Below are 16,930 nucleotides of genomic sequence, written 5' to 3'. Positions count from 1 at the left end.
ATGCAAATGCAGCAGATTGCCACACCTCAGAGTGTGGGCGAGACGCAGCTTTAATCTCTCTACCTGATTCATATTACATTGTTTTTACAACACATCAGGAAGTTTATTTCTGGGAAGCTGGAGAAAAAAAATCCCACTGGAAGAAACTTAAACCGTCCGAATCCTGTAGCTGCATCAAGAATTTAAAAAAAGAAAAAGAAAAGGCAAACGCATAAAGCTTGTACAAGTTAAATACGTTTTATTGAGAAAGTTTTGAATATGAAAGTTCATGCCACGGTCAGATTTGCTGTGAGTTGGTGTGAGGTGAAGGTCTTCTGTGAGTTTCATCACTGAGATGTAGCCATGATGCTGGACACACCTGTGGAGAGGAAACAATCGATGATGTTTTCACCAAAGTTGAAAATACATTAAATGTGTTTCAATCAAACACTGACTCTCAAAGTCGATCTTTTCCACGATGTTCTTGGGCTTGACGCTCTCCTCCTGGCTGAAGATGAAGATCTGTCCGTCCTCGTTCTCCGTCCAGCCGTACTTGTTCATCCACACCTTCACCTGAGTGTCTGGACACACAGAGACACTTTTAAATACAAACAAATATTCCATGTCTGTATGTCCATGATTGTCCTAGGTATAATGTCTTTGTTAAGATGTCCAGCTGTTTTAAGTCTGGTCAGACAGACAGAGGTGAGAACTGCTTTAAATAAGACGATGACTGGACATGATGTGTTTGTAGCAGGTCAGGTCAAAGGTCTTACCCAGAGGGTCTCCCAGCATCTCACCCAGTAACCGGTGCTCAATGGTCTGGTAGGTGATTCCTACAACGTGGCAAATAACTACAAAAAACACAAATCACAAAAAGTGAACAAACACACCATGATACGACACCTTTGCTCATTTGCCTGAAAATAACTTTCTGAATTTTCAGATGCAGAAACCAAATCTTTATGAATTCTCAAAAATGTTCCTGCCCCTTTGGCAATTTTTAATCTTCAGAAAAGAGTTCTGTTTTCCTGATTTTCAATAACATTTACATTGCCACCTAAGGATCAGTTCAGCTTCAGCATAGATAACCTGGCATCTCATCTATGAACTAAAATACATTTAACCTTTACTGACAGGAAGAGAGAATACAAGAAACCAGAAAATACACTTTTAAAAGCTGAACTGTTTCATTTGAATTATAATTTGAACATAAAGTCTAGCAGTGGTGAAGCCAGAAAATGCACTTTTATAAGCTGAACTGTTTCGTTTAAATGATAATTTGAACATAAAGTCTAGCAGTGGTACTTTTTTTTTTTTTTTACAGTTTCCTTTCAGTGTGCACCTGTTCACTGTATTTCCCTGAAAATCATCCCTGAATATACAGTGAGTCAAAGGTTGACACTCACACTTCCTCACAGAGTCCTCAAACCCAGTGATGCCATCGATGAGCTCTCGGTTCTCCTCCAGACTCGTCTGTTGGCACAACAAAGACACAAAGAGTTAACGGCGCTGAGTCAACGCTGTGTTGCACAAGTTTGGAAGAAGAAACGGTTTTTGAGTTTCCAGGATGGAAATAAAAAAGGCTGGTCGGCTTTGACCAGAAAGACGAAGTTAATTCAATTAGTGATTAGTCATCGATGAGGTTGAACCTCACTCCAGCCCAATCTCAGCTTTTATTTGTACAGAAATGGACTGTTGTTGAGCTAAAGGGGACGATCAGGACTTGACTTCGAGGGTGTTGGTTCACATATTTGTCTCTGGAGGCTCTGCCCACTCCCTAACCAATACAGTCAGGACTGTGTAAGATTTTGGAGTAAAAAAAACAAACAAACTACTGGTTGTAACACGTGCCAGTTTGTGAGAGACCCACAGATTACTAAGTTCACTGTCTCAGTAACACTTTTGACAGGTCTACTATGTAATGTGTATACTAAAGCAGTACTGCAGTGTCAGTTAATAATGAAAAAAAAAAAAAAACTCTAGGTTTGCTTCGTTATAACCTGGCAGTTACATCAGCAGACCCAGGCGTCACATGATGATGTCAGCCATGACCTTGCAGCAGAGACAGACCTTCTGGAATTCCCAAAGCAAAACCTTGGTTGAGAAGAACACTAGTGCTAACTACAGTTTACGTGCGTGTGTGTGTGTGTGTGTGTGTGAAAACATTATTACCCAGAAACTCTGGAAGTGACATGTCTCCAACAGGTTCCCCAGGTACAGGATCTGTCTGATCGGACGTTCCTCTTGCTGCGACACAGTAGTCAAGGAAATGGACCCCAAACACACCTACACATCTGACCACCCACCCACCCACCGCAAACCAATTACTATGTACATGCAGTACCCATAATATAGTATTTAAAAACATAAACCAATGATATCAAATCTTTCACCAGAAATCTGACAGTGACTTATTTGACTGGCAGAAAACAAACTGAGACAGAACAGAAACTTCACCAACTGTGTCTGTTTACATCTACAAACAAAAAAGCTCTACTGGGACAGCAAAGACTAATACATTATGAATTAATTGTCAAACTGTCAATGTCAACTTGTATTTTTGCTCCATTTAATGAGAAAGCAATAAAACAATGGTATTTGGGAGTACTGGATTATTTTTGAACTGTGTATAGATAAAAAATGTCGGAATGTTTCTTAATCAACTAATTGAGAGAATACTCAATTGATTAATCAGTTGCCAAAAAAACCTTCTAGCTGTTACAGTGCAGTAGTGAATACATTAAAGTCAAGTGATTTTCACACTGAAAATACCAAAGGGATACGTGTGTCTGGTCAATCATGCACTTGCAGAGAGTGAAGTCAGTGTGTGGCAGGTTGGTCAGGGCCTTCAGCAGAATCTGTGAGGTCACAAGGGTCTGAAAGTAGGCAGGGTTAAACTGGTACCTGCAGAGAAAGAGACACAGGGTGATTCTTTGAAACAGAACCTTCCAACTGTTCTGGTTCTTTGTAACAAAAGTTTAAAAACAACAAAAACATTTGCTAAATGTTGTGTTTCAGAGGAGTGTAACAGCTTAAATATGATCCAATATCCACGGTATATAAACTGGTGGAAAAGTCCTGTCTGATAGAGGATGTCAGGAAAAGAAATTCATCCAGTACTTGGTTTTCCCTCACAGGTAAAGACTCTCCTGTGGGCACATGCAACATTATGCCTAGGTTTGAATATGATCTGCCAACCCAGTAACAGAGTGACTCACAGCTTCAACACAGCCAGGTTTGCCTCCAGGTCATAGGCGTTTTCTCTCGCTTGTGTCTCTACGTAGCGCTCCAGCGTTGCAAGGTTTTCTGGGTTGTACCTGACAGAGACACAAGTTCACCGGTGGATGATACATTTATAATAATAAAACCACATATGAGCACACAGTATATTCTGTACTGCACTGTTCTTGACAAATGTATTATGTCCTTGTAAAAGGGTTTTAACATTTGGAAGAATATCAACAGCTTTTGCCTTTATCAACTAATGGAGAAACAAGACTGAAACATAAAACAATTACTTAAATGGTTTATCCATCTGGAAGGCTGTTGATAGCATCATTGGATAGCTTAGCTACAGTGGTTTAATTGTTCGATTCTTTAACACTGTCAATTACTCTTGAGTCAGTCGTTATTCACCTCATAAGACCCCTAGCATGACCTTGATTACAGTGCCATATAATAATGCAGAGACGATATAAATGTAAAACTGATATTAACGTCTCCGTCATTACACACGTAAATAAAGGGGCAGTGAACTCTATACTTGCTATATAACGTGTAAAGTGGTGTTGTAGCAACTTCAGTCGCAAAAATTCAACGGCAAACAGGAATATAAAATATAATCAATATTGGTACCGCTATAATGTGTGATTTGTAAAGTTGTTGGATTGACATAATAGTCCTTTTTTATCTCCCTAATAGCAAACATGCTAAGCTAACGTTAGCTTCCCTGCTGAGTTTCCATCTATCCATGTAAGACCAACTTACCTGTCGATACCCCGCAGGAGTTTCCCCACGTTCGCCCTCATCTGCTCAAAAGACGACGACATCTGGTCTGAATGTTTGTGGTGAACTTTAAATGCGAAATAAGAACTTATTCCACACGTGGGCCTTTGGAGTACCGGGCGGCAAGAAAGATGCGTCGGAACGAAAAGAACGGCGCACAAGCGTGAACGGAAATTGCACGGACGCGATGCAGCGACGTACCGCCAGTAGATTAATCAATCGTTTGCCTTTACCGACATATATTTTTATTTAATTAGGTTCTGATCCTATTTGGTTCTATTATGTTTTTGCTCCATTACGTTACCCAGCAATATCTAATAATTTAAAGTCAGCTTTGAGAGTTTGACCGGAAAATGGGTTGATTTGTCATGTTCCTGACGTAACCAAAATGGTTTGACGAGCGACAGTTTTGCTTCAACATCCAAAATTAAGTCATGCAAGAGATATTTTATTTAAAAGTTTGAGAATATAATTCGCGGTGAAAATCATTAATTGAGAAAAAGAGACATTTCACGTTTATAAAGCTTGAATGCAAATTTGTTGCAGCTGATACAGAAAACGCTAATAGATTTTCTGTTTTATCACATCCTGAAAACGTATCAGTGCTGTTTAAATTGCACCATCAAAGCTAATGAAAACAATAAAACTTATTTGCTCTTAAATAATACACCATTTAGGTATTTATTGTTATGCGACTTTTACATACAGATTCATAGATATATGGTCTTATCATTTCTAGGCATAATCTCGCACTTTGATTTAATGTGCGTTTATTCATTTGACAATGATCTAAACTTAACATCTAATTCAAAACACGCAAATTCAGAAACGTAAGAAAAGAGACACAACGTTTTCACTATACACCCTGTTATTACCACATGAGGCCAACAGATGGCAGTAATAGAAGCATTTCCGTCCGCCAGTGAACAAAGAAACAAAACTTTGTTCCTTTTCTGAATCCGACACTAAATAAAGTATAGATGTTCTGATGAGGCCTGCTCTGGGCAAAGCCGTTATGTGAGCTCGATCGGCCTCTGTTTTGTGTCTTTCACATGTGGGCGTTGTCTAATGTCAGTGTAGGCAGGAAAGGTGTGATAGCTGCAACGTCTTCAGAGTCGAGACAGATGGGTGGGTAAATGTCAAACGGTGATGCCAGTGAGAGATATGGCCTTTCTTTTCAGCATATATTTGTTCGTATTCTTTATATGCAAGAACCATGTGGTTGCAAAGTACGATGAGAAGTTAGTCCCAAATGAGTTTGACCGCAGTGACCCACTCTCAGACTACTTCATGCAGGTTAACGACAACGTTTAACCACACCGAACCTACGCATTTTACCATGTTTAAACCTAAGCCGATTTCCATTTGCAGAAATACATAAGACAAAAACATGTCATTTACACGCCTGATACTATAGGTGGACGGAAACTGATTTACTTTAAAACACAGGCCTCATCTATTCTATAACCTTCTGTGTAGATCAGCAGTACAAATCAAATAAAGTGCAGTGTCATTCATGTATGCAGTGTCATGTACGTGTTTCACTGGAGCTATGAATTCATCACAAAATGTGTATAAAACTACAATTTTCTAAATTTTTTCTAAATGCTGTCAGATGTGTAATTTGACCAGGGCCAATTTGTAGAGGCTAGACGGTGGTCAGTGCCCAGCTGCAGGCTGACGAGCAAGGCACTAGTGTTGTGGGTGCAGACCTGATGCAGGTGAGCCCAGTCACAGTGATGATGCCTCTCTTTAAATTAGTAGGAGTCAGGACCCAGGAGAGAGGAGAATGAGAGCCGTCAGAGGCAGTGTGGACTGCTGACTGATGTGCAGTAAGAGCGCCGAGTTGCTGGCACAGCACTGCAGCAAATATTCAGGAACTCATGTGTTACACAACAGTTTACATTTTGGAAATGGACTGACGCAGGAGTGACCTTTAATCATGCTCTTACTGGACTCACTGACACACACACACATCACCCATAAATTTAGAAAAGCAGATTTATAAATTTAGGAAATCAGGAAAAGGCCAGGCTGCACTTCCTGTTTTTAAAAGTCATTCTATGAAAACACTGGGCCATTCAGTCCTGTCATTTTCTGTGAAGCTGGATTTGCCTGGAATTTTTTCTTTCATGCCACTCAGAGTTGCCCCTAGTGGTTGTAATGTGGCTTTTAGTCTTTTTGATGATCTTGACCAGTTGACTATGTCTCTGAGAGCAGAGGTTTTCCTTGAGCATTACAACAATATTTTTTATTAATTCTATTGTGCTGACCCTGCGTTTGGCCAAAATACTATTACAGTACTACATGGTTACTACATTTAATTTTAGGCTGTAATATCATTGCATTCCATTCCAAAGAAATGCTCCATCTTACCTGGGTCCAGGACATAATCTTAGCTGCATTCTTGGGCCCACCCTGTAATCTGGGCCTGGGACACCAAATTGGTTTGTCTCCCCCATTGACGGGCCTGGTTACTAGTTTTCTACCAGTACTAAACTGAAATCTCTATTTGACAAGTTGTGATGTTAAGGGGTTTTTTTTTCAATCTTTTTCGGCCTCATCATGTCTTTCACCCTGATTAAAGCCTCCTACACAGCAACGGTTTCAGTTGATGATTGTTTTTCAACCAAGAGAGAGAGAGAGAGAGAGAGAGAGAGAGAGAGAGAGAGAGAGAAAGAGGGAGCAATAGTGAACTTAGAAACACCAAAGGAGTTTCCCCTGCAGTCTAGGCCTACAGCAGCAGGACTAGTGCATGATTCTGCACCTTCCAAGGATGAGTGATATTTTAGTTAAAACTTAATATAATAATAATAGTTCAAGAGTGAGTCTGTTTCTTCTTTTCTCCGATAATTTACTCAACATTTATTTCTATTTTCAGTCCACATCATAGCTTTTAAAGGACCACCAAAACATTCCTCTGAGAGAAGAGACAGATGAACCACGCCACAGCGCAGCTAGTTTATGTTGTTTGAAGCACTGTTTTGTGTTTGTCAACATAGATGCTCCATGTTGCAGCTGTCATCCTCCCCATTTGGACATTCTGCACCTTAAGTTGATTGTGCTCGTCCATTGAGCCATTTCGCTGCACCAACCATATGAAAACTGTACTATGCAAATGAGTTGACAGGAAAAGTAAGCATCTGAGAGAGGGGGAGGAAGGTGAGAGAGGTTTAAGGAGGGAGGACCTTTAGCTGTCGTACAAACTGAAACAGGAAGGAGTGTTCGAGAGAGAGAGGGAGAGAGAGAAAGAACGAGTGTATGACATGAGCTGAACAGCATTCAACAGGCTTGAAAGACAAAGAAGCAGTGTGTACTCAGTAGTCAGTGTTGTGTGAAAGTGTGTGTTAGTGAGTGTGTGAGAGAGAAAAAGGTGGCAGAAAAGAGAGAGAGAGAGAAAGGAGAATTGAGGACAGAGATGCTGAAGAAGGGATATTAGCGGTGTTGGTAGGTTAGAAATGGACCCCCAGCACAGGGCAGCTCTTGATATCTCCACCAGGAATCCACAGGACGATTTTGAGATTCTGCTCAGGGTCGGAGGAGGAACATATGGAGAAGTTTACAAGGTCAGAAAAAAAAAGTCCCTCAACTCTATCTTAGTTGAAATGTGAGCAACTAAAAATATGGCAAATATAATGTTGTTGGTAATGTTTATTTTTGACAAATCTGAAAAATTAAGAAATAATGAAAATGTGAGTCACCTCTCTTCCATTTTACATTTTGTTTCTTGTTTTTGAAGTGTGTGCGTATGTGTGTGTAAAATGCAAATTGGCAAGTTTGAATTTAAATATTGGTTCATGGGATTTTTAATGGTTCATTGCAGTGAGGGAAGGTCTCAGCTCTGTTGGAGGAAGTGGTTTTTACAGCAAGTGAAAGTACTCTTCAAAAAAGCTCACATTTTAAGATCTGTGCAATGATTCTCTGATGATATATGCGAGAACAAAACAAAACTTGGTAAAGGTGTGATTCACCAAATCCTCTGACTGTGATCAGGTTAAGAACACAGCAGCTTCCACACACACACTTATCTTAACAATGAACAGATGTGACGTGAGACTCTTCACACTCTGCACATTACTTCCTTTGTTTAACACCAAAGCAGGAAAAGAAAAGAAAACATGTTTGGTTTGCACATCTAAAATCTAGCTTTGCTTCGTTATAACCTGGCAGTTACATCAGCAGACCCAGGCGTCACATGATGATGTCAGCCACGACCTTGCAGCAGAGACAGACCTTCTGGAATTTCCAAAGCAAAACCTGCTCCTTGGTTGAATGCGTCGTTGCACCTTCTCACTAAAATCTCTCTTGACGTAGATAATGTCAGAATGAGACCAGGGGAAACTGTGTGGTGTCTCTTACACGCTGCAGAGACATGTTGGACACAGACTCAGGGTCCAGATGTCCAGGCTCTGTACAGCAGTGGTGTGAACAGTTTAAATAAGAGCAGGTTCCACTTAGGAAAAAATGCAGCTTGGTCTATGACAGATGAGTTTATTAAATATCTGACAGTGAGCTACGGAGGCTGTGGTGATACCTTATTTAGTTATACTTTTAGGTAAGTTTAATGGGTAACACTAACTTGATTTACTTTTTCTGTACCTAGAATTACAATGAGGAAGGTCACATGTATTTATTTTACTTAGACAAGCTGTTGTCAAACGGCCAGACCAGCAGTTTTCCCCAGTCAGTCAGTCATGACTAATAGTTTGAAGCCGTTGACTAAACTAAAGTGTACAGTAATACACACTGTCATCTTGCTAGATGTTAAAGAAAAGAAAGCACTGCTGAGAAGTGTTCTAGTGCAGAACCAGACAAAACCAGTTCTGATGGTGTAATTCAGCATTCTGACCTTCTGGTTTTTATGGTTTTCTGATGTAGTCGCTTTCTCAGAAACTTTGTTCATGGAGCTTTACAGTATGTTCACATATGATGTTAAGTAAAGTAAAGGAGCTTTACAGTATGTTCACATATGATAAAAACAACCCATGTGACTGTGTGTACATTGTATTGAACAAGCAGCTACAGTCACCGTCATCCCTCTGTAGTTACTGTAGATGACGCCGAATATCAAGTTATGCTCGTATCAGAGGAACGTACAGTACAGTCCCATAGAACCTTGTGTGTTATCCTGCAGTTAAAAAAAAAAGAAAGAAATTAAAAATAAGCCGTTTCTCTTCATTTTGATGTTAAAATTGTTTGTTTTTTTAAGTTGAAACAGCTCAATGTCTGGAGTCTAAAATAAACACCTTTTGTTACATCTGTCCTACAACATTTGGAGTCACCCACCTACAGTCTATCTTAAGCATTTAGATTAGTAGTCATGGTGTCTGAAAAGGTGACTTCATTCACTGTGGGTTTGAGTCTGTGTACAAGAACCACATTAGTTGAGATGACAGAAGACTGAAGCTCTTTGTCTACAGTAAAGGATACAGATCATCATCATTTTCTTTAGATAACAGTACTTAAAAATGTACTGCTGTAGATTGTGAATACCGGTTATCTGCATTCAGATGTGTATTCTACAGGAGTTGTGCAGGATGTTTTCGGGGTTTTTTGGCCTGTTCAACCTGATGGCATGTAATCCAGCAGCATTTCTGAACAAAGCTGAGTCTTCAAATATTCACCATTCTTCCACTGCGGTATACTTTGTGCAATGAACTCAAGCATAGTGTTGGTAAAAAGGCCTTGTTCTACCTGTTCCTCAGCACCAGGCGGTGGACGGCTTCATATAAACAACGGCTGCATCTGCACAGAAAACTGTGGTTTCAAAATCCCTATGAGATAAGATCAAAATGTAGGAAAACTTTACTTCATCCTGAACATCCTGAGACCATGAGTTGGAGGATTTGAAGCTGTCACTGTATGTTGTAGTTTTTGAAGTTAACTGCCAACTGGAGCCCAAAGTAAACTCACAACAAAGACTGGTTTAGGCTCACAAACGAGTGAGGACTATATTACTTACCTAAATTTAAATATATATATATATTTATAATATTATATATATATATATATATATCCCATTACATACATCCATTAAATACATTTTTCCAATCAGAAACCTTCATCAAACATTGATTCAGTAAATGTCTGAGCATCAGCTCCCTCATGATAAGAGCCCAACAGAGGATGTACTTCCTGAAGCAGCTGAAACAGTTCAATCTGCCAAAGTCAATGATGGTAAACTTCTACACCTCCGTCATTGAGTCTATCCTCACCTCCTCCATCTCCATCTGGGACGCTGCTGCCCCTGCAAAGGATCTGAGCAGACTGCATTGTATCATCTGCTCTGCTGAGAAGGTAATTGGCTGCAACCTACCCGTGCTACAGGACCAGTTCACCTCCAGAACCCTAAAGCGAGCAAAAAAGATCACAAGTGACCCCCTCACCCCAGGCCCAAACTCCTTGAGGTGCTCCCCTCCGGCAGGAGACTGCGGTCCTCCTGGACCAAAACCTCTCACCACAAAGACAGATAAAAGGCTCTAACTGATCCCCCCACTTCACACTACCTGCACACACACGCCACTGCACTTTAAAAATGTTGTATATTCTCTACGGAAAGCTACCGGGCAATAAAAATGTTTCTGATTCTAATGTCAGATTAATTCAGATACACAATGAAAGGTCAGTCTGACCTATTGTTCATCTGTCTGCTAAGCAACAAAACTGTCACTACTGACAAAACCATTGGAGGCGTCTTGAGTAACGTTCAAGTTTACTGGTGACTTATTAGTAGGTCACATCCTGTTTGTGTTTCATATCTCTATGATTGCAATGTAAACTTATCTGTACTTCAAATCATATCTTTTTGATTTTTAAATTTCATTTACGAAGCAGTAGCTGTTTCTGGGACAGCTCTTTGAAGTTGGCTGTTTAGGAACAACTCACACTTGAATGCGATGCTGCTCTGACCATGTCGAGCTCTTCAGCTCCAGTAAACCCGGTTATCTGATGCGGCATGTGCTGCTAAGGTGCATTTGAGGTTGCTAGTGCAACTCTAGTTTCAGTCATGTAGCTTCACAAAAGCTACGACTGCTGCACCTGGCATGTGTTTAACATCACACACAGAATGAAGAAGTGAGATCAGGGAAGGGCACATAGCAAAAATAACTCCGTGTGTGTATGTGTGTGTGTAATACAAGAATTATGATTAATATTAATTGTGAGTGCAATACAAGAATTATGATTAATATTAATTTGAGTAAGAATTTTCTAAAACAGAAACAACTACATTGTATTCAGTATATAAATTGCTAATATATTCTTGATGTGAATGTAAATGATCATTCCAAGAGATTGAAATAACAACATGATAATTTTCAATTCCAGCAGATTGTGGAAAATAGTATGCAGACCTAATAACTGTGTGGTCCCCTCTGACCTAACACAGGACCCGCAATGTCAAAGTAGTAATGAAAAAAGTAAAAGAAAGAGAAATGTATGTCACGAGTAGTATTTACACTAAAAATAGCACTGAGTTTGTTTAACAGGAACCACTGAAGCTTTACAGCAGGTCAGATGTATCTTAAGGTTTCTTTGTTGGAGCACATTAACAAACAAATGCCTGTATTCACAGGTCAAACTTTTTTTTTTTTAAATAAAACCAAACTTAAGACAAATGAGAAGCTTTTAGCATTCTGCCTAATGTCCTAACATTAATGGTTAACTTTAAAAATATTAATGTACATTTATTAGTTCATCATTTGCTTAGAAATTATTAAACTTGTTTTTAACATAAAGATGAAAAACACCTTTAAATCCTAGTGAATAACCACCAGGGGAAATGTTTGTGGTTGTTTGTGTTTTGTTGTTGCTGCAAATTGACACCTCTTAATATTCAGTGTTGCAATATACGAAATGTAACATTTAGTATGTTACATGAAATATAATTATAACATTATTCCTCATATATGTGTTACTTACTGTTTACATTGGCTAATTTTAATACTTTTCATATTTACACTGAAAGAATTTGGCCATAGTGAGTACATATGTTGACAGTAAAGATTCTATTTTATTCTTGAACACTTTGTTACATGTAAATGATAGAACACACATTCTCTTCAGCACAGGTAGAATTAAAGGTCAGCAGCTTGAAAAAGACAGAAGCAGGAAACAGAAATGGTCATAAAAACACACACTATACCAAAATTTAAAAAGTGTATTTTTTTAGCGTTTCTTTAAGGAGTACCAAGGAAATACTTTGGAGTCAGGATTTATTTCAATGTTGAGGATTTGTTTGGTAGTTCAATCGCTACATTTAAATAAACTGGAGAAAATCCAGTTATATTGTGTTGGTGGAGCTAAAATTAAAAGTACTTCTATTTGAAGTATATTTTTACGTTAGACATTATGTCAAATTACAGAGGTCATTTATAGGAAAGTTGGGTCCATCACCTTCATCATCACCTCCGCCTTTGTTTACTCATCATCATATACCTCAACACGCACTTGATGATGGAAATGTTATGAATAAGCGAGGCAGCCTGCGCAATGACGACCCTGTTGTCTGAGACTGTTTGGTTGTTTATTGTTTACTTGGTATGACTCCCCCTCAGTGACCTCTTCAATGTCTCTCTCTCTCTATATCTTTGTGTCTCTCATCTCTTTCTGACACACAAAGACTAAAGGAACTCTATTACTGAATGGAGTTTCCAACTACATTGTTTTTACCTTTAACACATTTCCCTCGTCTTTTACTTTGATCATGGGTAAACTTGTTTATGTTGAGTTCCAGAACAGACTGCTCGTCTGCAGTCATCATAACCAGAGCTCATCATAATCATACTCAAGTTTTGGCTCATCAGAACATCGTTCGCATTTAAAGCTTGGGGTAATGACGTGGTCTGAATTAGTCAGACTTCAAGTGAATGTTAGGTCAAGTCTAACGTGAGATCAACAGTTACAAAAACAATAGACAGGATTTTACAGCCATCTGTCCCAAGCATGTCTCTACATCATTTTGTAATTATAAATATGTACATACTTTGTTACCGCAAATAATTTAACAAAATAAAAATGAAATCCAGGACAGAAAAATGTTTTAATCGGTGAGTCCTAACACCATATCATAACCATCTTTTTTGTTTTAAAAGAAGCTAGTGTATATTGATTTGCGTTACCATTTGATGACCGGATCTATTTACATTACAAACACACATCATGTAAATAGAGCTAACCGTTGGCATAGCCAACACAGGCAGCTCATTTATGAGTAATACCAGTGAATTATCTGGCAGCCTCAGAGACGGTGCTTTCTACTGAGTGTCTATGTAGTTGTCCTGTCAGTTAAGACCTTTTTATAGAGAACTGTGTCTGGTGTATATATATATATATAAATATTGTGAACGAAGAAACAGAAGTGATGCGCGACACTCAAAGGTCAACGTGTGTCTGTGTGTGTATGTCTGTGTGTGTGTGTATGTCTGTGTGTGGGAGCGGTGTACAGAGCTCACTGTTGCCCTCCACTTAACTGAGTTACAACAAATGAGGTTGTTCAGATGCACAACTGTAAAACTTAACAACATTATGTACTTAATACTATAACCTCTTTACATGTCTGTGTTTTTTTAGGCACGCAACAAGCAAAATGGGGAGCTGGCTGCTATCAAGGTCATCAAAATGGAGCCAGGTGAAAACTTTAGTCAGAGACACAAAGTCGTGATGACTTGTTTTATTTACTTGGTATATAACAGCTATCTAGAAAATGTTGAACCACACGTTCAACCAACCCTTAAAATAACCATGTTTTCCCATTACGTTCACAGAGGATGATTTCTCCATCATCCAACAGGAGATCGTCATTGTAAAGAGCTGCAAACATCCCAACATAGTAGCTTATTATGGCAGTTACATACGGTAAATCGTCTGTCCCACACTACACTCTCAGGTCAAGGTCCAACAGTCCACTCAAGTGTCTGCTCACCTGTTTGCAGAGCTCATAAACTGTGGATTTGTATGGAGTTCTGTGGAGGAGGCTCCCTGCAGGACATCTATCAAGGTGAGAAAGTCAGGAGTGTCGGTGTGTTTGCATTCCAGTCCACAGATCCCATTAATGACACATTAAGATAAAAATAAATCATTTTCACAGTGACAGGTGCTTTGTCTGAGCCACAGATAGCCTACATCTGCAGAGAAATGTTACAGGTAAATGACTTTATATGTTTATATGAATCCAGGTCCTTAACTTTAATAGGCTCAATAATACCTCATGTATTATTGTTTTCTTTATTCATGACCAGGGCTTGGAGTATTTGCACGCTCAGAAGAAAATTCACAGAGATATCAAAGTAAGTCTTGTCTTTAATTTCACCATAAAAGTTTACATTTCTCTTTAAACGTATGTATTTACATAGCTCCAAAAGTTGTTTTAAATGTGTGTAATGACTTAGAGATCGAATCTAATCTGACATTTTAGTTTACCTAATCTTACATAAATTAAATTTAATGTTAAATCAAAAACTAGAGAGTCACGGTCAGACTGAACATACTGAGCATCTGGAGCTTCAAATAACTGTATTAAATAAACTGGTCTTAATTTATTCAATTACTACTGTGTAGATTTTGATAAAGTTCAGAGAGTGGGTGCTGGAGAATCTTTGTACAATAGTTAATATGTCAGCTTGACAAGTGTCCGTCTGTTTGGGTTTTTTCCTCCAGGGTGCCAACATCCTCCTCAATGATCAGGGCGAGGTCAAGCTGGGTAAGTGTGTGTGAAAAAACTGTTTTATATAAAATATGAGCTACAGAAAGAATTCAATTCAAAACCTTTTTTGCAAAGAAAGACTTGTCCATTTGGTACAACACATTTGCAGCAGACTTTGTCTCATTTTCTTCTCTCCACAGCTGAGTTTGGGATCTCTGCACAGATCACTGCAACTCTAGCTCGGCGAATGTCCTTCATTGGAACGCCATATTGGTAAGAACAAACCCTATTATTAACTAACATTAAACCCTAGTAATACATCTCAAAATACAGTTGAAGCCAAACATCTGCATACCACACTGATAACAACTGAAACAAACCCAGCTTCTTTCCTCCCTGATTGCCACATCTCTCTGGCTGTTTTAAACACACAACCAAAAACCAACTTTGACGTCACCTAGTTATTTTTCTCCCTGGTTTTCAGGATGGCACCAGAGGTAGCAGCAGTGGAGATAAAGGGCGGCTACAATGAATTGTGTGACGTTTGGTCCGTGGGAATCACAGCTATCGAGCTGGCAGAGCTACAACCTCCACTGTTTGACGTCCACCCACTGCGGTAAAGGCACTCTAAATCACGCGTGTGTAGTTGCCTTCATTGATACAAACATGTTCCAGCAGACATGGAAACAGTACTGCACAAGTGTAACATTTATTCTCATCAATAAATGTGTGGAAAACCTGTTAACTGAAGCTAACTGAAGCTAACTGAAGCTAACTGAAGCTAACTGCTGTCCTTCCCAACAGTGTCTTGTTTCTGATGTCCAAGAGCAGCTACCAGCCCCCTAAACTCAAGGACAAAAATAAATGGTAACTCAAGCATGACTTGGTGTGGTTTATTTTAATAACAAATTGCATATTTTATTTTAACTAGTTTTATTTTACTTTTCAAAACGTACTTTTTGCAGTTTCTGCAACATATGGCTTTTGAATGTTTTCAATTACATTATTTTACTTACAGAATTTCATATTATTTTCAAATTAATAAAAATCTGTTTAAGTGTATAATTTTATAGGCTTATATTAGGTATTTCCTATGTTCTAAAATATTCTATAAATTAATTAAAAACAAGGAGATACATTCTTATCAAGAATAAATAAACATAGAATGCCATTTTATCAGTATTATAAGCAAATTGTAATGTATTTAATGTTCTATTATGTGTGTTAAATAAAAATATTTCTAACAATCATTTTACAAAGTCATTTGATCTCATCTGCAGGTCGTCCACATTCTATAACTTTGTCAAGGCCATGTTGGTGAGGAACCCAAAGAAGAGACCGAGTGCCTCCAAGACACTCACAGTTAGTACAATTAAAAATGACCTTTAATCAAATTAGATAGATTACATTTGATTATTTTTGTGATCAGTAAATATCTGAACAGAGTCATTTATAACAACGCGTTCTAAACTATCTCCAATTCACTGTTTCTGCAGAATGTGTTTTTGACCCAGCAGTGTCTGAACAGGGATCTGACTCTGGAACTACTGGAGAAGTTTCGCCACCCTGAGAAACTGAGGAGCTGCGTGGCCACAGATGAGGAGGAAACAGAGGTCAGATTGATTATCTACTCTTTTCTTTTAGAGCTAAATATTAAGAAGTAGCAGTGAGCAAAATCTTCCAGGTTGACTACACTGTTCACCCTGGAGTTCAGGTTAACTGGTGTGGTTTTTTTTTTGCTGATATAAGGTGGCAGTACCTGGGTCTTTAAGAAGGATTCAGTCCATTAACAAACACAATAAAGCAGAGAGGACCAGCTCTGACATAAGCTGTAAGTACTAACTCACTTTAAATGATTTTCATATATATATACATATATAAAATTTTACCGTTTTAAATGCTATTGAACATAGATTATCATGATGACATAACGATAAATTTCCTTTTGCTCGGATGGAAATTCTTGCGTAATGTGGACAATGGCTCAAATGTGAAAACATGAAAATGTCAGTGTGTGTGTGTGAGACTGTTTTTACTTGTGGTTGCTCAGTGGAACAGATCTACACTCAAAGGGGAGTAAGAAATGAAGCATTCAGTCTTCTGGTAAGAAACACAGCCTTTTAAACTTCATTATTAAATAATTGAAAACACTTTTTGTTTTAAACTGTCAGTACTTGATAGACATTTCCTCCTTCTTTTTTCTACATATATGCTGTCTACAACTATCTTTTTAAGCTTTCATCCTGAACAAACTTTCAATCCTTTGTGTCAGTTCTTGCAAAATTAAACTCAACTTTATCA

At 38.5% G+C, this 16,930-nt stretch overlaps 2 protein-coding genes across 5 annotated transcripts in view; one reads left to right on the top strand and one right to left on the bottom strand.

Annotated features, from left to right (window-relative positions):
* Positions 1-216: 216 nt before the first annotated feature.
* eif3k (eukaryotic translation initiation factor 3, subunit K) lies at positions 217-4,152 on the bottom strand. Of its 2 annotated transcripts, none has more exons than XM_008308882.2 (8): positions 3,970-4,152; positions 3,201-3,299; positions 2,766-2,886; positions 2,155-2,229; positions 1,389-1,455; positions 756-833; positions 435-560; positions 217-358 (listed from the first exon to the last, which is right to left on the bottom strand). In XM_008308882.2, the coding sequence occupies exons 1-8, from the start codon at positions 4,029-4,031 to the stop codon at positions 327-329; spliced, it is 660 nt and encodes a 219-aa protein (XP_008307104.1). In that variant the 5' UTR covers positions 4,032-4,152; the 3' UTR covers positions 217-326. The 2 variants fall into 2 exon arrangements, with proteins under 2 accessions (XP_008307104.1, XP_016887445.1); XM_017031956.2 differs by having other exon boundaries at positions 2,155-2,232; positions 3,970-4,151.
* Positions 4,153-7,201: 3,049 nt separating this feature from the next.
* The window catches only part of map4k1 (mitogen-activated protein kinase kinase kinase kinase 1), a 15,252-nt gene continuing 5,523 nt past the window's right edge, over positions 7,202-16,930 (top strand). For 2 of the 3 annotated variants that reach the window (XM_008308881.3, XM_008308878.3), the window contains exons 1-14: positions 7,204-7,553; positions 13,558-13,615; positions 13,752-13,842; positions 13,920-13,984; positions 14,075-14,130; positions 14,226-14,273; positions 14,644-14,686; positions 14,830-14,902; positions 15,114-15,245; positions 15,434-15,496; positions 15,910-15,991; positions 16,126-16,242; positions 16,379-16,460; positions 16,680-16,732. In XM_008308881.3, the coding sequence (XP_008307103.1) occupies positions 7,446-7,553; positions 13,558-13,615; positions 13,752-13,842; positions 13,920-13,984; positions 14,075-14,130; positions 14,226-14,273; positions 14,644-14,686; positions 14,830-14,902; positions 15,114-15,245; positions 15,434-15,496; positions 15,910-15,991; positions 16,126-16,242; positions 16,379-16,460; positions 16,680-16,732 (1,071 nt within the window). In that variant the 5' untranslated portion in view covers positions 7,204-7,445. Of the gene's footprint in view, positions 7,554-13,557; positions 13,616-13,751; positions 13,843-13,919; positions 13,985-14,074; positions 14,131-14,225; positions 14,274-14,643; positions 14,687-14,829; positions 14,903-15,113; positions 15,246-15,433; positions 15,497-15,909; positions 15,992-16,125; positions 16,243-16,378; positions 16,461-16,679; positions 16,733-16,930 lie in introns of all 3 variants that reach the window. The other variant, XM_025055133.1, reaches the window with a different exon arrangement.

This window comes from Cynoglossus semilaevis, chromosome 4 (assembly GCF_000523025.1).
Source record: "Cynoglossus semilaevis isolate Cse_v1.0 chromosome 4, Cse_v1.0, whole genome shotgun sequence".
Taxonomy (NCBI): Eukaryota; Metazoa; Chordata; class Actinopteri; order Pleuronectiformes; family Cynoglossidae; genus Cynoglossus; species Cynoglossus semilaevis.
The sequence above is the reverse complement of the archived record's forward strand: the minus strand, read 5'-3'. Positions and strand labels throughout refer to the sequence as shown.